Source organism: Taudactylus pleione, unplaced genomic scaffold, assembly GCF_031769625.1.
Source record: "Taudactylus pleione unplaced genomic scaffold, aTauple2 ptg000071l, whole genome shotgun sequence".
NCBI classification, from domain to species: Eukaryota; Metazoa; Chordata; class Amphibia; order Anura; family Myobatrachidae; genus Taudactylus; species Taudactylus pleione.
The window spans coordinates 118,631-145,335 of NW_028284473.1; the positions used below are offsets into that span (position 1 = coordinate 118,631).

The 26,705-nt window shown below is 43.3% G+C and overlaps 1 protein-coding gene across 2 annotated transcripts in view; it reads left to right on the forward strand.

The window, feature by feature from the left end:
* The first annotated feature begins 10 nt into the window (after positions 1 to 10).
* Positions 11 to 26,705, forward strand: part of GUK1 (guanylate kinase 1) — a 39,091-nt gene continuing 12,396 nt past the window's right edge. Inside the window, exon 1 of one of the 2 annotated variants that reach the window (XM_088467476.1) lies at positions 11 to 192. In XM_088467476.1, coding sequence (XP_088323602.1) covers positions 153 to 192 — 40 coding nt within the window. In that variant the 5' untranslated portion in view covers positions 11 to 152. Of the gene's footprint in view, positions 193 to 18,366; positions 18,542 to 26,705 lie in introns of those variants that run through there. The other variant, XM_088467477.1, reaches the window with a different exon arrangement.

A 26,705-nucleotide genomic window follows, 5' to 3' on the forward strand; every position in this document is an offset into this window, starting at 1 on the left:
TCGCACTCCGGCGCCATGGTGACAGGACACGCCTTTAGCGGATGACAGACAGCAGGGAAGGGAACGCCCACATGTGACGACACAGACATGCCCCGCCCCTGTGCAGTCCTGTCCACGTGGACCCGCCCCGCAGTCCCAGGGGCGCCGGGTTCATGATCAGCCGGAGAGTCCTGTCCCGCCTGGTGTCTGCAGGTACATACCCTCTATATCCCTCTATATACTGCACTATGCATCATATATCCCCTGTACATACACTGCACATCATATATCACCTATACATACACTGCACTGTACATCATATATCACCTATACATACACTGCACTGTACATCATATATCACCTATACATACACTGCACTGTACATCATATATCACCTATACATACACTGCACTGTACATCATATATCACCTATACATACACTGCACTGTACATCATATATCACCTATACACACACTGCACTGTACATCATATATCACCTATACATACACTGCACTGTACATCATATATCACCTATACACACACTGCACTGTACATCATATATCACCTATACACACACTGTACTGTACATCATATATCACCTATACATATACTGCACTGTACATCATATATCACCTATACATACACTGCACTGTACATCATATATCACCTATACATACACTGCACTGTACATCATATATCACCTATACATACACTGCACTGTACATCATATATCACCTATACATACACTGCACTGTACATCATATATCACCTATACATACACTGCACTGTACATCATATATCACCTATACATACACTGCACTGTACATCATATATCACCTATACACACTGCACTGTACATCATATATCACCTATACATACACTGCACTGTACATCATATATCACCTATACATACACTGCACTGTACATCATATATCACCTATACACACACACTGTACTGTACATCATATATCACCTATACACACACTGTACTGTACATCATATATCCCCTATACATACACTGTACTGTACATCATATATCACCTACACACACACACTGTACTGTACATCATATATCCCCTATACATACACTGTACTGTACATCATATATCCCCTATACATACACTGTACTGTACATCATATATCCCCTATACATACACTGCACTGTACATCCTATATCACCTATACATACACTGCACTGTACATCATATATCACCTATACGTACACTGTACTATGCATCATATATCACCTATACATACACTGCACTGTACATCATATACCACCTATGAATACACTGTACTGTACATCATATATCACTTATACATACACTGCACTGTACATTATATATCACCTATACATACACTGCACTGCACAACATATATTACCTATACACACACTGCACTGTACATCATATATCCCCTATGCATACACTGTACTGTACATCATATATCACCTATACACACACTGTACTGTACATCATATATCCCCTATGCATACACTGTACTGTACATCATATATCACCTATACATACACTGTACTGTACATCATATATCACCTATGCATACACTGTACTGTACATCATATATCCCCTATACATACACTGTACTGTACATCCTATATCACCTATACATACACTGCACTTTACATCATATATCACTTATACACACACTGCACTGTACATCATATATCACCTATACGTACACTGTACTATGCATCATATATCACCTATACATACACTGCACTGTACATCATATACCACCTATGAATACACTGTACTGTACATCATATATCACTTATACATACACTGCACTGTACATCATATATCACCTATACATACACTGCACTGCACAACATATATTACCTATACACACACTGCACTGTACATCATATATCCCCTATGCATACACTGTACTGTACATCATATATCCCCTATGCATACACTGTACTGTACATCATATATCACCTATACATACACTGTACTGTACATCATATATCACCTATGCATACACTGTACTGTACATCATATATCCCCTATACATACACTGTACTGTACATCCTATATCACCTATACATACACTGCACTTTACATCATATATCACTTATACACACACTGCACTGTACATCATATATCACCTATACGTACACTGTACTATGCATCATATATCACCTATACATACACTGCACTGTACATCATATACCACCTATGAATACACTGTACTGTACATCATATATCACTTATACATACACTGCACTGTACATCATATATCACTTATACATACACTGCACTGTACATCATATATCACCTATACATACACTGTACTGTACATCATATATCACCTATACACACACTGCCCTGTGCATCATATATCACCTATACATACACTGCACTGTACATCATATACCACCTATGAATACACTGTACTGTCCATCATATATCACCTATACATACACTGCACTGTACATCATATATCACCTATACATACACTGCACAACATATATTACCTATACACACACTGCACTGTACATCATATATCCCCTATGCATACACTGTACTGTACATCATATATCCCCTATGCATACACTGTACTGTACATCATATATCACCTATACATACACTGTACTGTACATCATATATCACCTATGCATACACTGTACTGTACATCATATATCCCCTATACATACACTGTACTGTACATCCTATATCACCTATACATACACTGCACTTTACATCATATATCACTTATACACACACTGCACTGTACATCATATATCACCTATACGTACACTGTACTATGCATCATATATCACCTATACATACACTGCACTGTACATCATATACCACCTATGAATACACTGTACTGTACATCATATATCACTTATACATACACTGCACTGTACATCATATATCACTTATACATACACTGCACTGTACATCATATATCACCTATACATACACTGTACTGTACATCATATATCACCTATACACACACTGCCCTGTGCATCATATATCACCTATACATACACTGCACTGTACATCATATACCACCTATGAATACACTGTACTGTCCATCATATATCACCTATACATACACTGTACATCATATACCACCTATGAATACACTGTACTGTACATCATATATCCCTATACATACACTGCACTATACATCATATATCACCTATACATACACTGCACTGTACATCATATACCACCTATGAATACACTGTACTGTCCATCATATATCACTTATACATACACTGTACATCATATACCACCTATGAATACACTGTACTGTACATCATATATCACTTATACATACACTGCACTTTACATCATATATCACTTATACACACACTGTACTGTACATCATATATCACCTATACGTACACTGTACTATACATCATATATCCCCTATACATACACTGCACATCATATATCACCTATACATACACTGCACTGTGCATCATATATCCCCTATACATACACTGCACTGTACATCTTATATCACCTATACACACACTGCCCTGTGCATCATATATCCCTATACATACACTGCACTGTACATCATATATCACCTATACATACACTGTACTGTACATCATATATCATCTCTGATCTCATCTCCCTTCACGCTCCTCTCCGCCCTCTTCGCTCAACTAATGCACGCCGCCTTTCATGCCAGCTGATTACTTCCTCCCACTCCCGCCTCCAAGATTTTGCCCGCACTGCTCCCCACCTCTGGAACTCTCTCCCACTCCGCATCAGACTCTCCACCTGTTTGCAATCCTTCAAACGGGCTCTCAAGACCCCACTACTTCATCAAAGCCTTCCAGCTATCATTCTAATGGTGCATACACACGATCAGATTTTTCCTTCAGATATGAACGATAACGATTTAAAAATCGTTCAGTCGTTCATATCTGAAGGAAAATCGTTCATATCTGACATGCCTGAACGATGGACGATCAACGATGCGCGTTCCCGTTTGTCAGATAACGATATCTGACATCTGATGGGTTTGCAGTCAGACTTGGACGATTCCATTCATTTTAATGCAGTCAAAAATCGTTCAATCGTTCAAATCGTTCAAAACTTTGGTCAAATCGTCCAAATCGTCCAAATCGTTCAAATCGTTTAATCGTTCAGTCGTTCATCTGACAAATCTGACAAGTCTGACAAATCTGACCGTGTGTACGCTCCATTACTCACCACTAGGGCACATAACACTTGGTGCTTACGCTCTGTTGCTTATCTGGGTGATATGGTCACTAATGTAGCAATATATATTATCCATGTCCTGTATTGTATTGTTCTGTAAGTCACTTGTATACAATTTGTTTTTGTACTTTGTAAGGCGCTGCGGAACACTTGTGGCGCCATATAAATAAATGCTAATAATAATAATAATGATATCATCTATACATACACTGTACTATGCATCATATATCACCTATACATACACTGTACATCATATATCACCTATACATACACTGTACTGTACATCATATATCCCCTATACACACACTGCACTGTGCATCATATATCCCCTATACACACTATGCATCATATATCACCTATACATTCACTGTACTGTACATCATATATCCCCTATACATAAACTGCACTGTACATCATATATCCCCTATACACACTGCACTATGCATCATATATCACCTATACATACACTGTACATCATATATCACCTATACATACACTGTACATCATATATCACCTATACACACACTGCACTGTACATCATATATCACCTATACACACACTGCACTGTACATCATATATCACCTATACATACACTGTACTGTACATCATATATCACCTATACATACACTGCACTGTACAACATATATCACCTATACATACACTGCACTGTACATCATATATTCCCTATACATACACTGCACTGTACATCATATATCCCCTATACATACACTGCACTGTGCATCATATATTCCCTATACATACACTGCACTGTACATCATATATCCCCTACACATACATTGCACTGTACATCATATATCCCCTATACATACACTGCACTGTGCATCATATATCACCTATACATACACTGCACTGTGCATCATATATCCCCTATACATACACTGCACTGTGCATCATATATCCCCTATACATACACTGTACTGTGCATCATACATCACCTATACATACACTGTACATCATATATTCCCTATACATACACTGCACATCATATATCCCCTATACATACACTGCACTGTGCATCATATATCACCTATACATACACTGTACATCATATATCCTCTATACATACACTGTACTGTACATCATACATCACCTATACATACACTGTACATCATATATCCTCTATACATACACTGCACTGTACACAATATATCCCCTATACATACACTGCACTGTACATCATATATCCCCTATACATACACTGGACTGTACATCATATATCTCCTATACATACACTGCACTGTACATATATCACCTGTAAATACACTGCACTGTCCATCATATATCCCCTGTGCATCATAAATCACCTATACATAGACTGTACTGTACATCATATATTCCCTATACATACACTGCACTTCCTGTATCCCCTATACATACACTGCACTGTACATCATCTATCACCTTTACATACACTATACTGTACATCATATATCACTCTGTATACCACACTATGCATCATATATCACCTATACATAGACTGTACTGTACATTATATATCACCTATACATACACTGTACATCTTATATCACCTATACATATACTGCACTGTACATCATATATCACCTATACATACACTGCACTGTACAACATATATCACCTATACACACACTATGCATCATATATTCCCTATACATACACTGTACTGTACATCCTATATCACCTATACATACACTGCACTGTAAATCATATATCATCTATACATACACTGTACTGTACATCCTATATCACCTATACATACACTGTACTGTACATCATATATCATCTATACATACACTGTACTGTACATCATATATCACCTATACATACACTGCACTGTACAACATATATTACCTATACACACACTGCACTGTACATCATATATCCCCTATACATACACTGCACTGTACAACATATATCACCTATACATACACTGCACTGTACATCTTATATCACCTATACACACACTGCCCTGTGCATCATATATCCCTATACATACACTGCACTGTACATCATATATCACCTATACATACACTGTACTGTACATCATATATCATCTCTGATCTCATCTCCCTTCACGCTCCTCTCCGCCCTCTTCGCTCAACTAATGCACGCCGCCTTTCATGCCAGCTGATTACTTCCTCCCACTCCCGCCTCCAAGATTTTGCCCGCACTGCTCCCCACCTCTGGAACTCTCTCCCACTCCGCATCAGACTCTCCACCTGTTTGCAATCCTTCAAATGGGCTCTCAAGACCCACTACTTCATCAAAGCCTTCCAGCTATCATTCTAACTCCTTGCTACATGCTCATTCGTCCCCATCTACCCCATCTGTGTCAACCCAGTTTGTCTTCCCCCACCTTTTTAGAATGTAAGCTCTCACGAGCAGGGCCCTCTACCCTCTTGTGCTTCTTCTTACTATAGTGTCATTTACTTCTTACTCACCACTAGGGCACCTAACACTTGGTTGCTTATGCTCTGTTGCTTATCTGGGTGATATGGTCACTAATGTAGCAATATATATTATCCATGTCCTGTATTGTATTGTTCTGTAAGTCACTTGTATACAATTTGTTTTTGTACTTTGTAAGGCGCTGCGGAACACTTGTGGCGCCATATAAATAAATGCTAATAATAATGATATCATCTATACATACACTGTACTATGCATCATATATCACCTATACATACACTGTACATCATATATCACCTATACATACACTGTACTGTACATCATATATCCCCTATACACACACTGCACTGTGCATCATATATCCCCTATACACACTATGCATCATATATCACCTATACATACACTGTACTGTACATCATATATCCCCTATACATAAACTGCACTGTACATCATATATCCCCTATACACACTGCACTATGCATCATATATCACCTATACATAAACTGCACTGTACATCATATATCACCTATACATAAACTGCACTGTACATCATATATCACCTATACACACACTGCACTGTACATCATATATCACCTATACACACACTGCACTGTACATCATATATCACCTATACATACACTGTACTGTACATCATATATCACCTATACATACACTGCACTGTACAACATATATCACCTATACATACACTGCACTGTACATCATATATTCCCTATACATACACTGCACTGTACATCATATATCCCCTATACATACACTGCACTGTGCATCATATATTCCCTATACATACACTGCACTGTACATCATATATCCCCTACACATACACTGCACTGTACATCATATATCCCCTATACATACACTGCACTGTGCATCATATATCACCTATACATACACTGCACTGTGCATCATATATCCCCTATACATACACTGTACTGTGCATCATACATCACCTATACATACACTGTACATCATATATTCCCTATACATACACTGCACATCATATATCCCCTATACATACACTGCACTGTGCATCATATCTCACCTATACATACACTGGATTGTACATCATATATCCCCTATACATACACTGTACTGTACATCATACATCACCTATACATACACTGTACATCATATATCCTCTATACATACACTGCACTGTACACAATATATCCCCTATACATACACTGCACTGTACATCATATATCCCCTATACATACACTGGACTGTACATCATATATCTCCTATACATACACTGTACTGTACATCATATATCACCTGTAAATACACTGCACTGTCCATCATATATCCCCTGTGCATCATTAATCACCTATACATAGACTGTACTGTACATCATATATTCCCTATACATACACTGCACTGTACATCCTGTATCCCCTATACATACACTGCACTGTACATCATCTATCACCTTTACATACACTATACTGTACATCATATATCACTCTGTATACCACACTATGCATCATATATCACCTATACATAGACTGTACTGTACATTATATATCACCTATACATACACTGTACATCTTATATCACCTATACATATACTGCACTGTACATCATATATCACCTATAGATACACTGCACTGTACAACATATATCACCTATACACACACTATGCATCATATATTCCCTATACATACACTGTACTGTACATCCTATATCACCTATACATACACTGCACTGTACATCATATATCACCTATACATACACTGCACTGTACAACATATATCACCTATACACACACTATGCATCATATATTCCCTATACATACACTGTACTGTACATCCTATATCACCTATACATACACTGCACTGTAAATCATATATCATCTATACATACACTGTACTGTACATCCTATATCACCTATACATACACTGTACTGTACATCATATATCATCTATACATACACTGTACTGTACATCATATATCACCTATACATACACTGCACTGTACAACATATATTACCTATACACACACTGTACATCATATATCACATATATACCGCACTATGCATCATATATTCCCTATACATACACTGCACTGTACAACATATATCACCTATACATACACTGTACTGTACATCTTATATCACCTATACATACACTGCACTGTGCATCATATATCCCTATACATACACTGCACTGCACATCATATATCACCTATACATACACTGTACTGTACATCATATATCCCCTATACATACTGTACTGCACATCATATATCACCTATACATACACTGCACTGTACATCATATATCACCTATACATACACTGTACATCATATCACATATACATACACTGCACTGTACATCATATATCACCTATACTTACACTGCACTGTACATCATATATCCCCTATACATACACTGTACTGTACATCATATATCACCTATACATACACTGTACATCATATATCACCTCTACACACACTGCACTGTACATCATATATCACCTATACATACACTGCACTGTACATCATATATCACCTATACATACACTGTACATCATATATCACCTCTACACACACTGCACTGTACATCATATATCACCTATACACACCCTGCACTGTACATCATATGTCACCTATACATACACTGCACTGTACATCATATATCACCTATACATACACTGCACTGTGCATCATATATCACCTATACATACACTGCACTGTACATCATATATCCCCTATACATACACTGCACTGTGCATCATATCACCTATACATACACTGCACTGTGCATCATATATCCCCTATACATACACTATACTGTGCATCATACATCCCCTATACATACACTGTACTGTACATCATATATTCCCTATACATACACTGCACATCATATATCCCTTATACATACACTGCACTGTGCATCATATATCACCTATACATACACTGGATTGTACATCATACATCACCTATACATACACTGTACTGTACATCATACATCACCTATACATACACTGTACATCATATATCCCCTATACATACACTGCACTGTACACAATATATCCCTTATACATACACTGCACTGTACATCATATATCCCCTATACATACACTGGACTGTACATCATCTATCTCCTATACATACACTGCACTGTACATATATCACCTGTAAATACACTGCACTGTACATCATATATCCCCTGTGCATCATAAATCACCTATACATAGACTGTACTGTACATCATATATCCCCTATACATACACTGCACTGTGCATCATATATCCCCTATACATACACTGCACTGTACATCATATATCCCCTATACATACACTGTACTGTACATCATATATCCCCTATACATACACTGTACATCTTATATCACCTATACATACACTGTACATCTTATATCACCTATACATATACTGCACTGTACATCATATATCACCTATACATACACTGTACATCATATATCCCCTATACATACACTGTACTGTACATCATATATCCCCTATACATACACTGTACTGTACATCATATATCCCCTATACATACACTGTACTGTACATCATATATCACCTATACATACACTGTACTGTACATCATATATCCCCTATACATACACTGTACTGTATATCATATATCCCCTATACATACACTGCACTGTGCATCATATATCCTTATACATACACTGCACTGTACATCATATATCACTTATACATACACTGTACTGTACATCATATATCCCCTATACATACACTGTACTGTATATGATATATCCCCTATACATACACTGCACTGTACATCATATATCCCCTATACATACTGTACTGTACATCATATATCACCTATACATACACTGTACATCAAATATCACCTATACTTACACTGCACTGTACATCGTATATCACCTATACATACACTGTACATCATATATCACCTATACTTACACTGCACTGTACATCGTATATCACCTATACATACACTGTACTGTACATCGTATATCCATTCTAAATGTGTGTCCTGTCCCATCTGTTATCTGCAGGTACATACTCTTTTTAACCCTGTTTACTGAATACCCTATATAATGCCTTGTACATCATATATCCATTATATAGGTGTGTCCTGTACAGCCTGGTGTCTGCAGTTACTTGGGGTCTTGTATGTCATATTGTTATCTGTATACATTACACACATACTGCACTATACATAACATATCTTCAGTATATGCCTCCTGTCCCTATCAGTCACAGTGTCTGCTGTATTCCATCTATCTGTCTGTCTATAATCAAGTTTGGAAGCCACACACCATAACTGAGGGCATTATAATACTCCTCTGTACAGTGATGATTGAAACCACACACCATAACTGAGGGCACTATAATACTCCTCTGTACAGTGATGATTGAAACCACACACCATAACTGAGGGCACTGTAATACTCCTCTGTACAGTGATGATGGAAACCACACACCATATCCGAGGGCACTATATTACTCCTCTGTACAGTGATGATGGAAACCCCACACCATAAATGAGGGCACTATAATACTCCTCTGTACAGTGATGATGGAAACCCCACACCATAACTGAGGGCACTATAATACTCCTCTGTACAGTGATGATGGAAACCACACACCATAACTGAGGGCACTATAATACTCCTCTGTACAGTGATGATGAAAACCACACACCATAACTGAGGGCACTATAATACTCCTCTGTACAGTGATGATGGAAACCACACACCATAACTGAGGGCACTATAATACTCCTCTGTACAATGATGATGGAAACCACACACCATAACTGAGGGCACTGTAATACTCCTCTGTACAGTGATGATGGAAACCGCACACCATAACTGAGGGCACTATAATACTCCTCTGTACAGTGAAGATGGAAACCACACACCATAACTGAAGGCACTATAATACTCCTCTGTACAGTGATGATGGAAACCACACACCATAACTGAGGGCACTATAATACTCCTCTGTACAGTGAAGATGGAAACCATACACCATAACTGAGGGCACTATAATACTCCTCTGTACAGTGATGATGGAAACCACACACCATAACTGAGGGCACTATAATACTCCTCTGTACAGTGATGATGGAAACCACACACCATAACTGAGGGCACTATAATACTCCTCTGTACAGTGAAGATGGAAACCATACACCATAACTGAGGGCACTATAATACTCCTCTGTACAGTGAAGATGGAAACCGTTCCGCATATTTTGTTGCTCCAAGGGCTGACATCTTTGCTGAGGGCTTCCACATGAAGACGTACAAACGAGCACCTTTGCAATTACCTGTACACCGATGGATGCGTACGTGTCACGCAACACTGATGCACACATCCATTGGCCTACAGGTATTTGCCTCGCTGCCCGGCTTTTTCCTGGAATAATTCATGTGTTAATGTCCTAATTATACTTGCAGAGTTGTACGTATCTTGTGATACGGCTTTCGCCTATGTCTGCATGTGTACATCATAGTGTCTCTACAGTATACCATATAAAATATAGAGGGTGCCCGGCTAATGCCGGGGGAAGTGATAATCCCATCACAGGGTCTCAATCTGCCCACAGGGGGCAAGCTGTGGCATACATCCAATACATACTACAATACATGTAAATTTCACCAATACTTGCTAATTATTAATGCAATTAATAACATGCACAATGAAAATAAATCTTTACCGTTCACCCCGTATGGCTGCCATCAATGCCCTGGCAGTCCTTAGCTTTCCCTAGTGCTGTGTATCAGGCCCTGAGCTATGTGGAGGAGCCACTGACCTAATACAGTAACGTCTATCCAGCCTGCCAGGAAATTACTGAGATCATGTTAGCTCCGTGTTGTACAGAGGAGCATGCACTATAACTAGTTCAGAGTCTATTGTAATCAATCACCCAGGAACTGTAAATGGAGCACAGTGGCACAGTGGTAGGCAGTTCTGCCCCACAGCACTGGAGTCATGAGTTTAACCGGGCCCTATGTGTGTGGAGTTTCTATGTTCTCCCCACATTTGCGTGTTTTCCCTCCTGGCTGCGGTTTCCACCTACATTTTATAGAGAAACATACCAGCAGGTGGCTTGAGTGGTGTGTGGTAGCTCATGTTTGACAGATATTCTCTGTACAGTGCTGGTGGCGCAATATATATATACGATGATGATAATAGGAGGGCGATATATTAGCCATGTGACTTACTGAGGGGTTTTAGCTACTGCTCCAGTCTGCACACTAGTTCCCCATTCTCTACCGAATCCAATTCCAACCCCTCCCCCTTCCGTACAAAGCCCTCGCTGCACCTCCTACATATCCCACGTCCCCTCCTTCCGATATCTCCAATACTCCCCAGCTAATAAACATACCCCACTCCCAAGGCTTTTCCCCTGCCGCTCTGCACCTATAGCCCCAGGTGGCTGTGGCGCCACGTAAAGAAACGATGATAGTAATAGGGACTATTTAATAGATGACCATGTCCGATAGAAAGCGGCAGGCGTTTCTGATGTCGGGGCGCTCCTTTATCAGGCTCTAGGGGGCAGTGTTTAGGAACGTGACAACTTTTTTCTATTTATGCAAAAAGCATCTTATACCCCTTTCAGATACACAACCCGGAAATGTCCTGCTCAGACCCGGGAATTTCTCCTGTGCAAATACCCGGGTATTTGGTCGAGACCCCCCTTTCACACTACAGTGTCTACCCGGGAAATTCCCAGGTAGACCCCTTTCAGACAAGAGCAGGGTTTTTCTGCTTACCTGCCTCTCCTCTGCCGTCTGCTCCTCCTAGCCTATCCCCTCTCTGGCTGATGATGATGATGTCATTCAGCTGCCGGAAGCCGGCCAATCATAATGCAGATTTTTTAAATTATTTTTTTTAAATTTCTTTTAATTCCCTGGTGGTCCAGCGGGAGTGCGGGTGGCCCGCTATGGCTGGGACCAGTCGACGGTCTCCAGCGCGGGTGTCCCCGGCGTCCGGCTGGGGTCCTGTGTCGCTGACAGAGCGACTGGCGTGGCGGGCGGCCCGCCGTGGCAGAGACCCGCCGTCGGGTGTCCCCACCGTCCAGCTGGGGTTCTCTGTACACAGCCGGCCGGCGCCGGGGGTGGTGAGCAGCAGCACTGAGCGTCCTATAGGATGCTCTGTGCTGCCAACTCAAAGCAGCAGCGCTGAGCGTCCGGACGCTCTGCGCTGCCAACTACATGTAAAAGCTGCTTGGTGCTCCCCGGGAGTAGTAAATTCCCGGGTAGCACCATTCAGACAGAAGTAGGGTAATTTCCCGGGACTTAACCCTGGTCAATTGAAGGGCCGGCTGGGTAGGTACCTTTCAGACAGACACGCTACCCGGGAATTTGGCTGAGGCAGGCCAAATTCCCGGGAATCTCAAGATGTCTGAAAGGGGTATAAATGTTTCTTTTGGTAGAATTGCTGTCAAGGCTGTAACATCCTGGTTGCTGACCTGTACATGGCTGGGAGGGGAAGGTCCCTGGAGGGAATGAATTAAATCCTTGTGTGATCTCGGCACACGTAATGACTTTTACCCCTCGTGCAGCATGTGGTACAGTTAATGTCATGATTCAGTTAATGCTGTGTTGGTCATATGATATCACTTTCCTGTTATTATGTGTAATCAGTGGGGAGTTTGATCTGCTAAACTCAATATTGCATGCGGCAATTAGTGTCCGGATTTCTCACTAGAAATCTATCCAGCTTTTTCATTACTCACTCTTATGCCATTCCCGCAGAGGGCCCCAATCTGCGATGCCCGCCAAAATGACAGGTCCTCAGTCTGTGATGCCCCCAACATGAGAATGCGCAGATCTTCTAGAGCCCCAATCTCTGATGCCCCCCAACATGAGAGGGCCACAATCTGTGATGCCTCCAACATGAGAGGGCCCCAATCACTGATACCCCTTTTGTGTCAGTAAAAGGGGGCATACATTCTTACAGTGCGCCTGTCCTGTTAGCCGCAGGGGGGGCGGGGTTAGCATTACGTTTTGGGGGGTGGTTAGGGTTAGTCACCCATAGGGGGGAGGGTTAGGCACCCCCAGGGAGAGGTTGGGGTTAGGTTTAGGGAGCGGTAAGGGGGGGGGGGGGTTAGGCATCGGGGGGAGATTAGGGTTAGGCACTGGGGGGGAGGTTAGGGTTAGGCACTGGGGGGGAGATTAAGGTTAGGCACCTCTAAGGGAGGTTAGCATGCTTTTCTGCCTCTTGTCGGGATTTTCATCCTGTCGGGCAGCCGCTGTCGGGATTTGAACCGGCAGTTAAACAGTCGCTGGCATTTCAATCCCATTCCAAATAAAGTGTAATGGTGTACCTCCTGCACTCCTTACGCCCTCTGCAATGAGTACACAGATTGTGTATTGTTGCTTATGACTGGGATAGCAGAGTAATACTCAGTTGCAGCATTACTAGACAGTAAGGCTTCATTGAGCCAAACTCGGGGCATATGCGCATGCATAATCCAGATAGCCACTTTACTTGTGTACAGACAAGCGACACTGGCTCATATCACATCCACATACAATGCCAGAGGTGCCAGATGCTTAACCAGCAGGTCAGTGCAGCAATCTATAGCTGATACGGGAGCAGAAGACCCACCAGTGCCTCTGTTAGCACTACGATACCAGACTCAGCGCCTCACCTGGGCTTGTGATTTCGCTAATTTGACCCTGGAGGACCGGCAACATGTGTCGTGGTCCCATGAGTCACGGTTTCCGTTGTTTCGGGCTGTTGGTAAGGTTCGGGCGTGGTGCAGAGCCCATGAGGCCATGGGACCCAAATTGTCAACAAGGCACCGTGCAGGCTGGTGGCGGTTCCATAATGATGTGGGGTGTGTTCAAGCGGCATGGGTTGAATCCGTCTCAACACGTCATTGACCGGTAACCACAACGTCGTATTGCTTCATGACCATTTGCGGCCATTCATGGACTTCATGTACCCCCACAACGATGGAATATTCTAGAAGGAAGATGCATGGTGTCATCGGTCCCAAGTTGTCCAGAATTGGTTTGAGGAACATTCTGGAGCTTACATATATAGTGACACATAGGCAGAGAGGCTGGGGCATTGTCCCCGGGGGATGAGGGTGGGGGCTCTACCACAGGGACATATTACCACTAGGGGGCTGGGGGTTAATATTGCTTGGGATTTTTTTTTACACTGGGGGGGGGCAATTTTTGATGGGGGGTGGGACTTTAAATTACAATGGGGGCCTGTGGGAACAGGGGTTGAGGGGGGGTGTATAACACCCCCTAGGTATAAGATTTTTTAAATTATAAACAGAAAAAAGTTGATGTTGGGTCAATTTGCGGCCAATTTTTTTTTTTTCTTCAACACAGTATTAACTTGTAATTATTGGCCCAATTAAGCGAATTGCCTAATTAGTCGTTAGGGGCCCCAGAGATTCTGAACCAAGTCCTGACATTTTTAAGATAAGGGGTTTTTTTGAACGTTGCACCAGCTTTGACGCTGCGAGTAAAAAGCGCAGTGTTACTTCCTATTGAAATTAACGCTCGCAATTGCATATGTCCCTATGTCGTAGGTGCATATGTCCCTAAGCCATGGATAGAGATAAAGTACCAACCAATCAACTCCTAACTGTCATGTTACAGGCCGTGTTTGAAAAGTGCTAGGAGCTGATTGGTTGGTACTTTATCCCGCTCCACTTTATCTCCAAGGCTTAGTACATCTACCCCTTTGCTTAAGGCCCCGTATACCAGGCGACGTACTGTCCAATCCTGGGATCGGATTGGAAATGTCGATCCGTCAGTTGGAAATGCCAACCGGCGGCTATCGATGTTCTGCGATCCGTCGGAGGATCGGTGAAATTTCCATGTTAATTTTCACCGATTTGCAAATCACGATTCTATTTTGGTCGTGATTTTGATCCAGCATGTCGGATCTCGCCGATCCTGCAACCCGCCGTCTCAGAAACGCAATGATCCATCGCCATGGGGTAGAGATATCTAATTATGGCCAATAATACACAGCACTTTTCAGTTTACTGCAAATCAGCTAAATTAAGGTGTATAGATCACCACGTGGGCTGCCGGCTTTTGGGCCTGATTCAGCAAGGAACGCAAAGGAGAGAACACACGCACTCGACCGATGAACTAGCTACTGCGATGGGAACTGCGTTTGCAGAGACCGCGCAGACCCTGAGCACAGTGATTGTCAGGAAGTGCCGTTTGTGGGTGGTGAGGGGGTGGTCGGGCATACGCAGATGTGCCAGTGTGTTTGGATGGCGTTTCAGGGGCGTGCATAATTAAGCCCTTGCGGCGATGGACGCAGCCTGAGATCTAGTTGCACACAGGAAGTCTCGCTGTGTCTGTGGGAGGGTCAGGTCAATCACTATTGTGTGTACGGGTCCGATGGTTCTCGATGTTTCCGCTGTTTTGCCAGGTATAGAGGATGCAAGTAAAGGGAAGTGGGTGGTATTATGTAGTGCTGGGCGACTTCATATTCTGCTGTGTACAACATCCAGGGGGCGACCCGGCATTCCAAAGTGTAAGGGGTATTACTGGCAAAATAACTAAACTGGCCGTCTGCATTTATTGCCAGGGGAACCTGTGCTTTGCCAGAGGAGATTTGGTGGCGCTGTGTGGACTGGGCGCTGTACATACAGATGCGCCCAGTTACATTGTGGTTGATCCCGCCACAAACGTGCACATGCATTGCGCAATGCGATTCCCCGCACCTACATACGCTATGGTGTACGCACTGCGACCGCACTATTCATTCTTATGGAGGCATGGTTGCGTATGCAGTGCTCATACACGATCGAGGGCACTAGCGGCAAGGATAGAGCTTGGCATATCTGTAGATGCGTGCGGTAAGTGAACGCTACATCTTGGACACATGTCCCATAGGTTTGTACATTCTATAGTGATTAACATCGATGGGACGTCGCTCTCCCACCCACCTTGGTTGCAGGATCATCCTCTATCACCACGTCGTTGCTGGAGGAAACGTATTACCTGTACCTCCGTGTGTCCCTATTAGATGTCACTTGGGTAACGCCTTGAAGTGTAGCCGGCACCGGGGTCAGACGAGCGTAACCAAAAAGAGAGCTTGGATATTAAACATCATGTCGTTGTACTGTATTACGTGTCCGCCTGCGGATTACACGCCTCCTCCTGGCTTCTAATCAGCTTTGAGGGATATATTTAGGTGCTGTAGATTAGATTGTTCTGTCATAAGAGCATGCCGCTAAGGAGCAGGGACGGGGTGACCTGGCACAGATGCCAGCTGTGCGCCTCTCAGGTGCCCACAGTGTACTCTAAATGCAGGATAGTACACGGTGTGCCGATAAACGCTGAACACTAAAACACTGACAGAAAGAAGTACAGAACAGGGCATCATTTCATGATAACCTAAGGTGACCTGAAACTTTGCAAAAGCTCTATAAGCATGGCTTCTGTAATCTGATTCTGTTATAATGTATTTATAAAGTACTCTTACCACTGACATCCTTGTACTGCCTCACCGTATTCCCTCCTTTCCTTATTCTATCTACTTTTTCCATTTAGATTGTAAGCTCTTAGGATCAGCTTCTCACCCCTGTCTCCATGTTGTGTGACTGTTCTATCTGCATGGTCGGTAGGCTGCTCTTACTAAGGACTCTTCTCAGTGTGGTTTTCTCTGGCTAAATGCACATACAATTCCGGCTCGGTAGGTCGTCTGCTGGCACTGAAGCGTTAAGTGATTGCACGACACCTTGCGCTGTTAACCTCTCGTGTGCTGTGGAGCTGCCCCTGCAGCATCAGCCTGTGGTGTGTGTAGCAGGGTGTGTCGGTGTGAGGCTGGGCAATGGAATGCAGGACAGATTACAGGAGTACTGGCCTCCGCCCGAGCTGTCACTTTGCAGGGATTAAAGAGACTGCTGCCGGCTCACCATCACCACCAGTCTGAGGAGAGTGAGTGCCAGAGGAGAGACTGGTAAGTGGCCAGGTGCAGCCTGACTGTCGGGGGCTGTGAGGTTCATCATTCCTGCTGGTTGTGGTCTCAGCCCGGCTGCTGTCTCTGTGACGCCTGTGCTAGGAATATTCATGTTTTATTACATAGTGCACAGACTCTGAATGAAAGTGATTTTATATATCTCAGGGAGCTATTTACTTGACAAGTAGCATGTGAGCTGTTTGCATGATATGATGTACATAGGTCCTGTCACACGTCTCCTCTCTGTATGATGTACATAGGTCCTGTCATACATCTCTCTGTATGATGTACATAGGTCCTGTCACACGTCTCCTCTCTGTATGATGTACATAGGTCCTGTCACACGTCTCCTCTCTGTATGATGTACATAGGTCCTGTCACACGTCTCCTCTCTGTATGATGTACATAGGTCCTGTCACACGTCTCCTCTCTGTATGATGTACATAGGTCCTGTCACACGTCTCCTCTCTGTATGATGTACATAGGTCCTGTCATACATCTCTCTGTATGATGTACATAGGTCCTGTCACACGTCTCCTCTCTGTATGATGTACACAGGTCCTGTCACACGTCTCCTCTCTGTATGATGTACACAGGTCCTGTCACACGGCTCCTCTCTGTATGATGTACATAGGTCCTGTCACACGTCTCCTCTCTGTATGATGCACATAGGTCCTGTCACACGTCTCCTCTCTGTATGATGTACATAGGTCCTGTCACACGTCTCCTCTCTGTATGATGTACACAGGTCCTGTCACACGTCTCCTCTCTGTATGATGCACATAGGTCCTGTCACACGTCTCCTCTCTGTATGATGCACATAGGTCCTGTCACACGTCTCCTCTCTGTATGATGTACATAGGTCCTGTCACACGGCTCCTCTCTGTATGATGTACATAGGTCCTGTCACACGTCTCCTCTCTGTATGATGTAGATAGGTCCTGTCACACGTCTCCTCTCTGTATGATGTAGATAGGTCCTGTCACACGTCTCCTCTCTGTATGATGCACACAGGTCCTGTCACACGGCTCCTCTCTGTATGATGCACACAGGTCCTGTCACACGGCTCCTCTCTGTATGATGCACACAGGTCCTGTCACACGGCTCCTCTCTGTATGATGTACACAGGTCCTGTCACACGTCTCCTCTCTGTATGATGTACACAGGTCCTGTCACACGTCTCCTCTCTGTATGATGTACACAGGTCCTGTCACACGTCTCCTCTCTGTATGATGTACACAGGTCCTGTCACACGTCTCCTCTCTGTATGATGCACACAGGTCCTGTCACACGTCTCCTCTCTGTATGATGCACACAGGTCCTGTCACACGTCTCTGTATGATGCACATAGGTCCTGTCACACGTCTCCTCTCTGTATGATGTACACAGGTCCTGTCACACGGCTCCTCTCTGTATGATGCACACAGGTCCTGTCACACGGCTCCTCTCTGTATGATGCACACAGGTCCTGTCACACGGCTCCTCTCTGTATGATGCACACAGGTCCTGTCACACGTCTCCTCTCTGTATGATGTACACAGGTCCTGTCACACATCTCCTCTCTGTATGATGTACACAGGTCCTGTCACACGTCTCCTCTCTGTATGATGTACAGAGGTCCTGTCACACGTCTCCTCTCTGTATGATGTACAGAGGTCCTGTCACACGTCTCCTCTCTGTATGATGCATATAGGTCTTGTCTGTGTAGTATACACGGGTTATGTCACACGTCTCCTGTCTGTGTTGTATACACGGGTTATGTCACACGTCTCCTGTCTGTGTAGTATACACGGCTTATGTCACACTTCTCCTGTCTGTGTTGTATACACGGGTTATGTCACACGTCTCCTGTCTGTGTTGTATACACAGGTTATGTCACACGTCTCCTGTCTGTGTTGTATACATGGGTTATGTCACACGTCTCCTGTCTGTGTTGTATACACGGGTTATGTCACACGTCTCCTGTCTGTGTTGTATACACGGGTTATGTCACACGTCTCCTGTCTGTGTAGTATACACGGGTTATGTCACACGTCTCCTGTCTGTGTAGTATACACGGGTTATGTCACACGTCTCCTGTCTGTGTTGTATACACGGGTTATGTCACACGTCTCCTGTCTGTGTGGTATACACGGGTTATGCACACGTCTCCTGTCTGTGTGGTATACACGGGTTATGTCACACGTCTCCTGTCTGTGTGGTATACACGGGTTATGTCTTTGTTATATACACGGGTTATGTCACACGTCTCCTGTCTGTGTTGTATACACGGGTTATGTCACACGTCTCCTGTCTGTGTTGTATACACGGGTTATGTCACACGTCTCCTGTCTGTGTTGTATACACGGGTTATGTCACACGTCTCCTGTCTGTGTAGTATACACGGGTTATGTCACACGTCTCCTGTCTGTGTAGTATACACGTCTCCTGTCTGTGTTATATACACGGGTTATGTCACACGTCTCCTGTCTGTGTAGTATACACGGGTTATGTCACACGTCTCCTGTCTGTGTAGTATACACGGGTTATGTCACACGTCTCTTGTCTGTGTAGTATACACGGGTTATGTCACACGTCTCCTGTCTGTGTTATATACACAGGTTATGTCACACGTCTCCTGTCTGTGTTATATACACGGGTTATGTCACACGTCTCCTGTCTGTGTAGTATACATGGGTTATGTCACACGTCTCCTGTCTGTGTTGTATACACGGGTTATGTCACACGTCTCCTGTCTGTGTAGTATACACGGGTTATGTCACACGTCTCCTGTCTGTGTAGTATGCACGGGTTATGTCACACGTCTCCTGTCTGTGTAGTATACACGTCTCCTGTCTGTGTAGTATACACGGGTTATGTCACACGTCTCCTGTCTGTGTTGTATACACGGGTTATGTCACACGTCTCCTGTCTGTGTAGTATACACGGGTTATGTCACACGTCTCCTGTCTGTGTTGTATACACGGGTTATGTCACACGTCTCCTGTCTGTGTAGTATACACGGGTTATGTCACACGTCTCCTGTCTGTGTTGTATACACGGGTTATGTCACACGTCTCCTGTCTGTGTAGTATACACGGGTTATGTCACACGTCTCCTGTCTGTGTAGTATACACGGGTTATGGCACACGTCTCCTGTCTGTGTAGTATACACGTCTCCTGTCTGTGTAGTATACACGGGTTATGTCACACGTCTCCTGTCTGTGTAGTATACACGGGTTATGTCACACGTCTCCTGTCTGTGTAGTATACACGGGTTATGTCACACGTCTCCTGTCTGTGTTGTATACACGGGTTATGGCACACGTCTCCTGTCTGTGTAGTTTACACGGGTTATGGCACACGTTTCCTGTCTGTGTAGTATACACGGGTGATGTCTGTGTCTGGATGAAGGGAATTACAGATCTCAGGATGCATCAGCTCTGAGTGTTTTTAGTAAATGCTGAATTCCAGATGCTAATACAAAATAGGTGTTTTCTCTTTAAAATAAAAAATTCAACTTGGAATCTTCTTTCCTGGAATAAATCGTGGACATATACTGCAGCAGCCACGGTAATTATAGTAGTTTCCGTGGGAGGGATCATGGCGCACACTCAGCCAATCGGATGCGGCTTCTTTTCATCGCCCTCGTCAGTGCGCATTTTGCACTACAGGATGAATACCCACAAGACATACGACTGCTGACATTCGCATACTTGACTGTATTGAGATCCAGCTAAACCGCAATAACGTGGCCGTGCCCTCACTGTATTCTTTAAACGCTTGCTCGCCCCCTACCCCCCCCCCCATTCTCTGTAAGCGTAAGGCGCCATAATATGACCGACTCTACCTACATATAGAAGCGGCAGCATTTTTCCGTGTGCCTGCGCAGTGCAAAAAGATGCAAATGTTTAGCAGACGCCCCGATAGTTTTATGTGATTTTACGTGTCGCGTGCAGGGGGCTCATTACTCCCCCCAGCTGTCTGTAGCCGTTTTATGCTGCTGTGTCCTGCACATGACACTGGCTTAGCAGCGCGGTCCGTTCTGTCTCCTAACATCGTGCGTCACCCTCTCATGGCGCCGTGCACTGATAGTGATGTCACTGACTTCTCTCATTATTGTGCGGGAACGTGTTCTCTACGTGTCACTGGTACATTTACCTCATTCAGAGGAACACCTGCTCCTCCGCCCGCCGCCCTAGGGAAGAATGTAAAATATGGAAACTATTGTCCCAGTCAATAGAAATATGGCCGCCATCAGAGGCAGCTCCCGTCTTTAAAGAGAAAACTTTCCTATTTCTTTTTTCCCCACAGATAAGCGGGTGCCCGACACGGCCTAACGCGGCCATTTATAGCTTAGCGCCAGCGTTCACAATGACATGTCTGTACTGCGTAGTGTGATCTGTGCAATTTTCTGGGTGAGGACGTGTGTAATTATTATCTGTACACACTATATGAAAACTGTGTGTAGCCTACACTATAGAACTACATATAGACTATGAGTACTTCTAGAATGAGGAAAGATTGAGTGCGGGTTATTCCCGGATCGGCGTCGTTCACACTGCATACGGGTGCGGTGCCGGCACTTGGAGATGACATCATCTCCTTGCGCCGAAATGCAGCTCTCCCCATGCTGTAAAGGTTAGGTCTAAAACGAGGTGCTGTAAAGGACCTCTAACGTCACAACCAGGTGACCCGCGGCAAAAGGGGGAGGGCCAAGGTTCAGAATGGGAGGCCGAAAGTGTTCGCTCGCCACGCTTCGGCCGCGGTGGCTCGATTCGCACGCCCCAGGTTTATATTCCCCCTCAATGCCCACGTGGATAGTAACACTGGTAGCTGACCGGCCATGCCTGGTTGTGACATCAGAGATCCTTTCTCCAACTTAGATCTAGCAACAACTGTGATAAAAAATTATATATATACCGCGCTGGTAGGCAGTTGAAATTCTAAATATTAATTTAATTATAGAATTGGCAAAAAAATGGAAAAATACATTTATAAAAATCAATGACATATAATCAGCAGTAAAAACACATTCAACAATGAAAATAAAAAAAGCATAAATGAATAAATGGATATTGTATTAACTAGCTGGTATATAAATGGTACTAATTGTACTGGGTTTAGAATCGCAAAATAACAGTCACTGCATGAAAAAATTCCAAATGCATCAGATAAAAAGCGTTTGACACACTTTGCTAGTTAATAGCTTGATCCTGTAACATTGTAACCGCTAGCCTGCAGATATTGTATCCGTTGAGGTGAGCTTGAAAAAGTCCCAGGAACGGGACGAAACGCGTTGCTGCCCGTACCTGCCTAATTGTGTCCTGTCTTGTAACCAGCTCCTGCAAGTGTCGCCAGTGTCCACAGCCTCTGATCGCGGTGTGAGGATAATATACAAGTCGCTGCCGCGCACATCCACCCATCCGGAAACTCCTCTTGGCATCCCTTTGGCCCTGGTCTCCGGCAGGCAATCACTAATGTGCAGCCGGACAGAGGCCCTGATTCAGAGCCGGACGCTCTGACAGAGCGCTCACTCTGAGTCAGGGCCGGCCTTCTGGTTTTTTAGAGCGGCCTCCTGGCCGCTCGCCTAGCTGTGGGTGACCAGGAAGATGGTCGCACTCCCACTGACATCACTTGGGAACGCCTCCATTTGGGCAGCCACTCCCCCGGCACGCCCACCAAAGGGGGCGTGGTGTCACTCAACATCGACAGCACGCCCCCTTTGGTACGACACCCGGAGCGACGGTTTGCCCGTCGCTATCCGGGTCTCGCGCATGCGCACTGGGCCACAATCGACCCACTTGCGAGCTCTCTGAATGAGACCCAGAGAGCCATAGCACCCGATCCCTGCAGCCACGTGATACTGAGACTGTTTTCTGACCCGGTCAGCTTTCCACACAGTACAGCCGCTGAGAGAACCACGTTACCTCTATTTTGCAGCCGTCTGAGACCTTGAGACCGGTCAGTACTCTCACTCTTCTACTCACTATAGTGCGCCCATCGGGGTAACACTTTGAGTATCCCCAAAGCTACTAACTGCCTGCTATATATATATATATATATATATATATATATATATATATATAGCAAAGTGTGTCAAACGCTTTATATCTGATGCATTTGGAATTTTTTCATGCAGTGACTGTTATTTTGCGATTCAAATCCCAGTACAATTAGTACCATTTATATACCAGCTAGTTAATACAATATCCATTTATTCATTTATGTTTTTTTTATTTTCATTGTTGAATGTGTTTTTACTGCTGATTATATGTTTTATTGATTTTTATAAATGTATTGTCCTATTTTTCAATTTTTTTGCCAATTCTAATATTAAATTCCTATTCAGAATTTCAACTGCCTACCAGCGCGGTATATACAGTCAGGTGCATAAATATTCTGACATTGACAGAATTTTCATATTTTGGCCTCTATTCACCACCACAATGGCTTTGAAATGAAACAAACAAGATGTGCTTTAACTGCAGACTTTCAGATTTAATTTGAGGGTAATTACATCCAAATCAGGTGAACGGTGTAGGAATTACAACGGTTTCTATATGTGTCTCCCACTTTTTAAGGGGCCAAAAGTAATGGGACAAACTAAACAATCCTAAATCTAACTTTCACTTTTTAATACTTTGTTGCAAATACTTTGCAGGCAATTACAGCCTGAAGTCTGGAACCCATAGACATCACCAGACGCTGGGTTTCATCCCTGGTGATGCTCTGCCAGGCCTCTACTGCTAATGTCTTCAGTTCCTGCTTGTTCTTGGGGCATTTTCCCTTCAATTTTGTCTTCATCAAGTGAAATGCATGCTCAATCGGATTCAGGTCAGGGGATTTACTTGGCCATTGCATAACATTCCACTTTTTAGCCTGAAAAAACTCTTTGGTTGCTTTTGCAGTATGCTTCGGGTCATTGTCCATCTGCACTGTGAAGCGCCGTCCAATGAGTTCTGAAGCATTTGACTGAATATGAGCATATAATATTGCCCGAAACACTTCAGAATTCATTCTGCTGCTTTTGTTAGCAGTCACATCATCAATAAATACAAGGGAACCAGTTCCATTGGCAGCCATACATGCCCACGTAATGACACTACCACCACCATGTTTCACGATGAGGTGGTATGTTTTGGATCATGAGCAGTTCCTTTCCTTCTCCATACTCTGCTCTTCCCATTACTCTGGTACAAGTTGATCTTTGTCTCATCTGTCCATAGGATGTTGTTCCAGAACTGTAATGGCTTTTTTAGATGTTGTTTGGCAAACTCTAATCTGGTCTTCCTGTTTTTGAGGCTCACCAATGGTTTACATCTTGTGGTGAACCCTCTATATTCACTCTTGTGAAGTCTTCTCTTGATTGTTGACTTTGACACATATACACCTACCTCCTGGAGAGTATTCTTGATTTGGCCAACTGTTGTGAAGGGGTTTTTCTTCACCAGGGAAATAATTCTTTTGTCATCCACCACAGTTGTTTTCCGTGGTCTTCCGGGTCTTTTGGTGTTGCTGTGCTCTCCGTTGCGTTCTTTCTTTTTAAGAATGTTCCAAACAGTTGATTTGGCCACACCTAATGTTTTTGCTATCTCTCTGATGGGTTTGTTTTGATTTTTCAGCCTAATGATGGCTTGCTTCACTGATAGTGACAGCTCTTTGGATCTCATATTGAGAGTCGACAGCAACTGATTCCAAATGCAAATGTCACACCAAGAATCAACTCCAGACTTTTTACCTGCTTAATTGATAATGAAATAATGAGGGAATAGCCCACACCTGTCCATGAAATAGCTTTTGAGTTGATAGTCCCATTACTTTTGGCCCCTTAAAAAGTGGGAGGCACATATAGAAACCGTTGTAATTCCTACAGCGTTCACCTGATTTGGATGTAATTACCCTCAAATTAAATCTGAAAGTCTGCAGGTAAAGCACATCTTGTTTGTTTCATTTCAAAGCCATTGTGGTGGTGAATAGAGGCCAAAATCTGAAAATTCTGTCAATGTCCCAATATTTATGCACCTGAATGTATATAATTTTTTTGTCTCAGTGTTTGTGGGGTTGCAATTTGTTCCCCTTGTTTGTTATACCACTGCAGGTTCATTTTTAGATTTAGGAATCAGTGTGGTATTTAAGCGCTAGGACACCTTGTTTTTCTAGCAACAACCGTGCCGGGTTACCC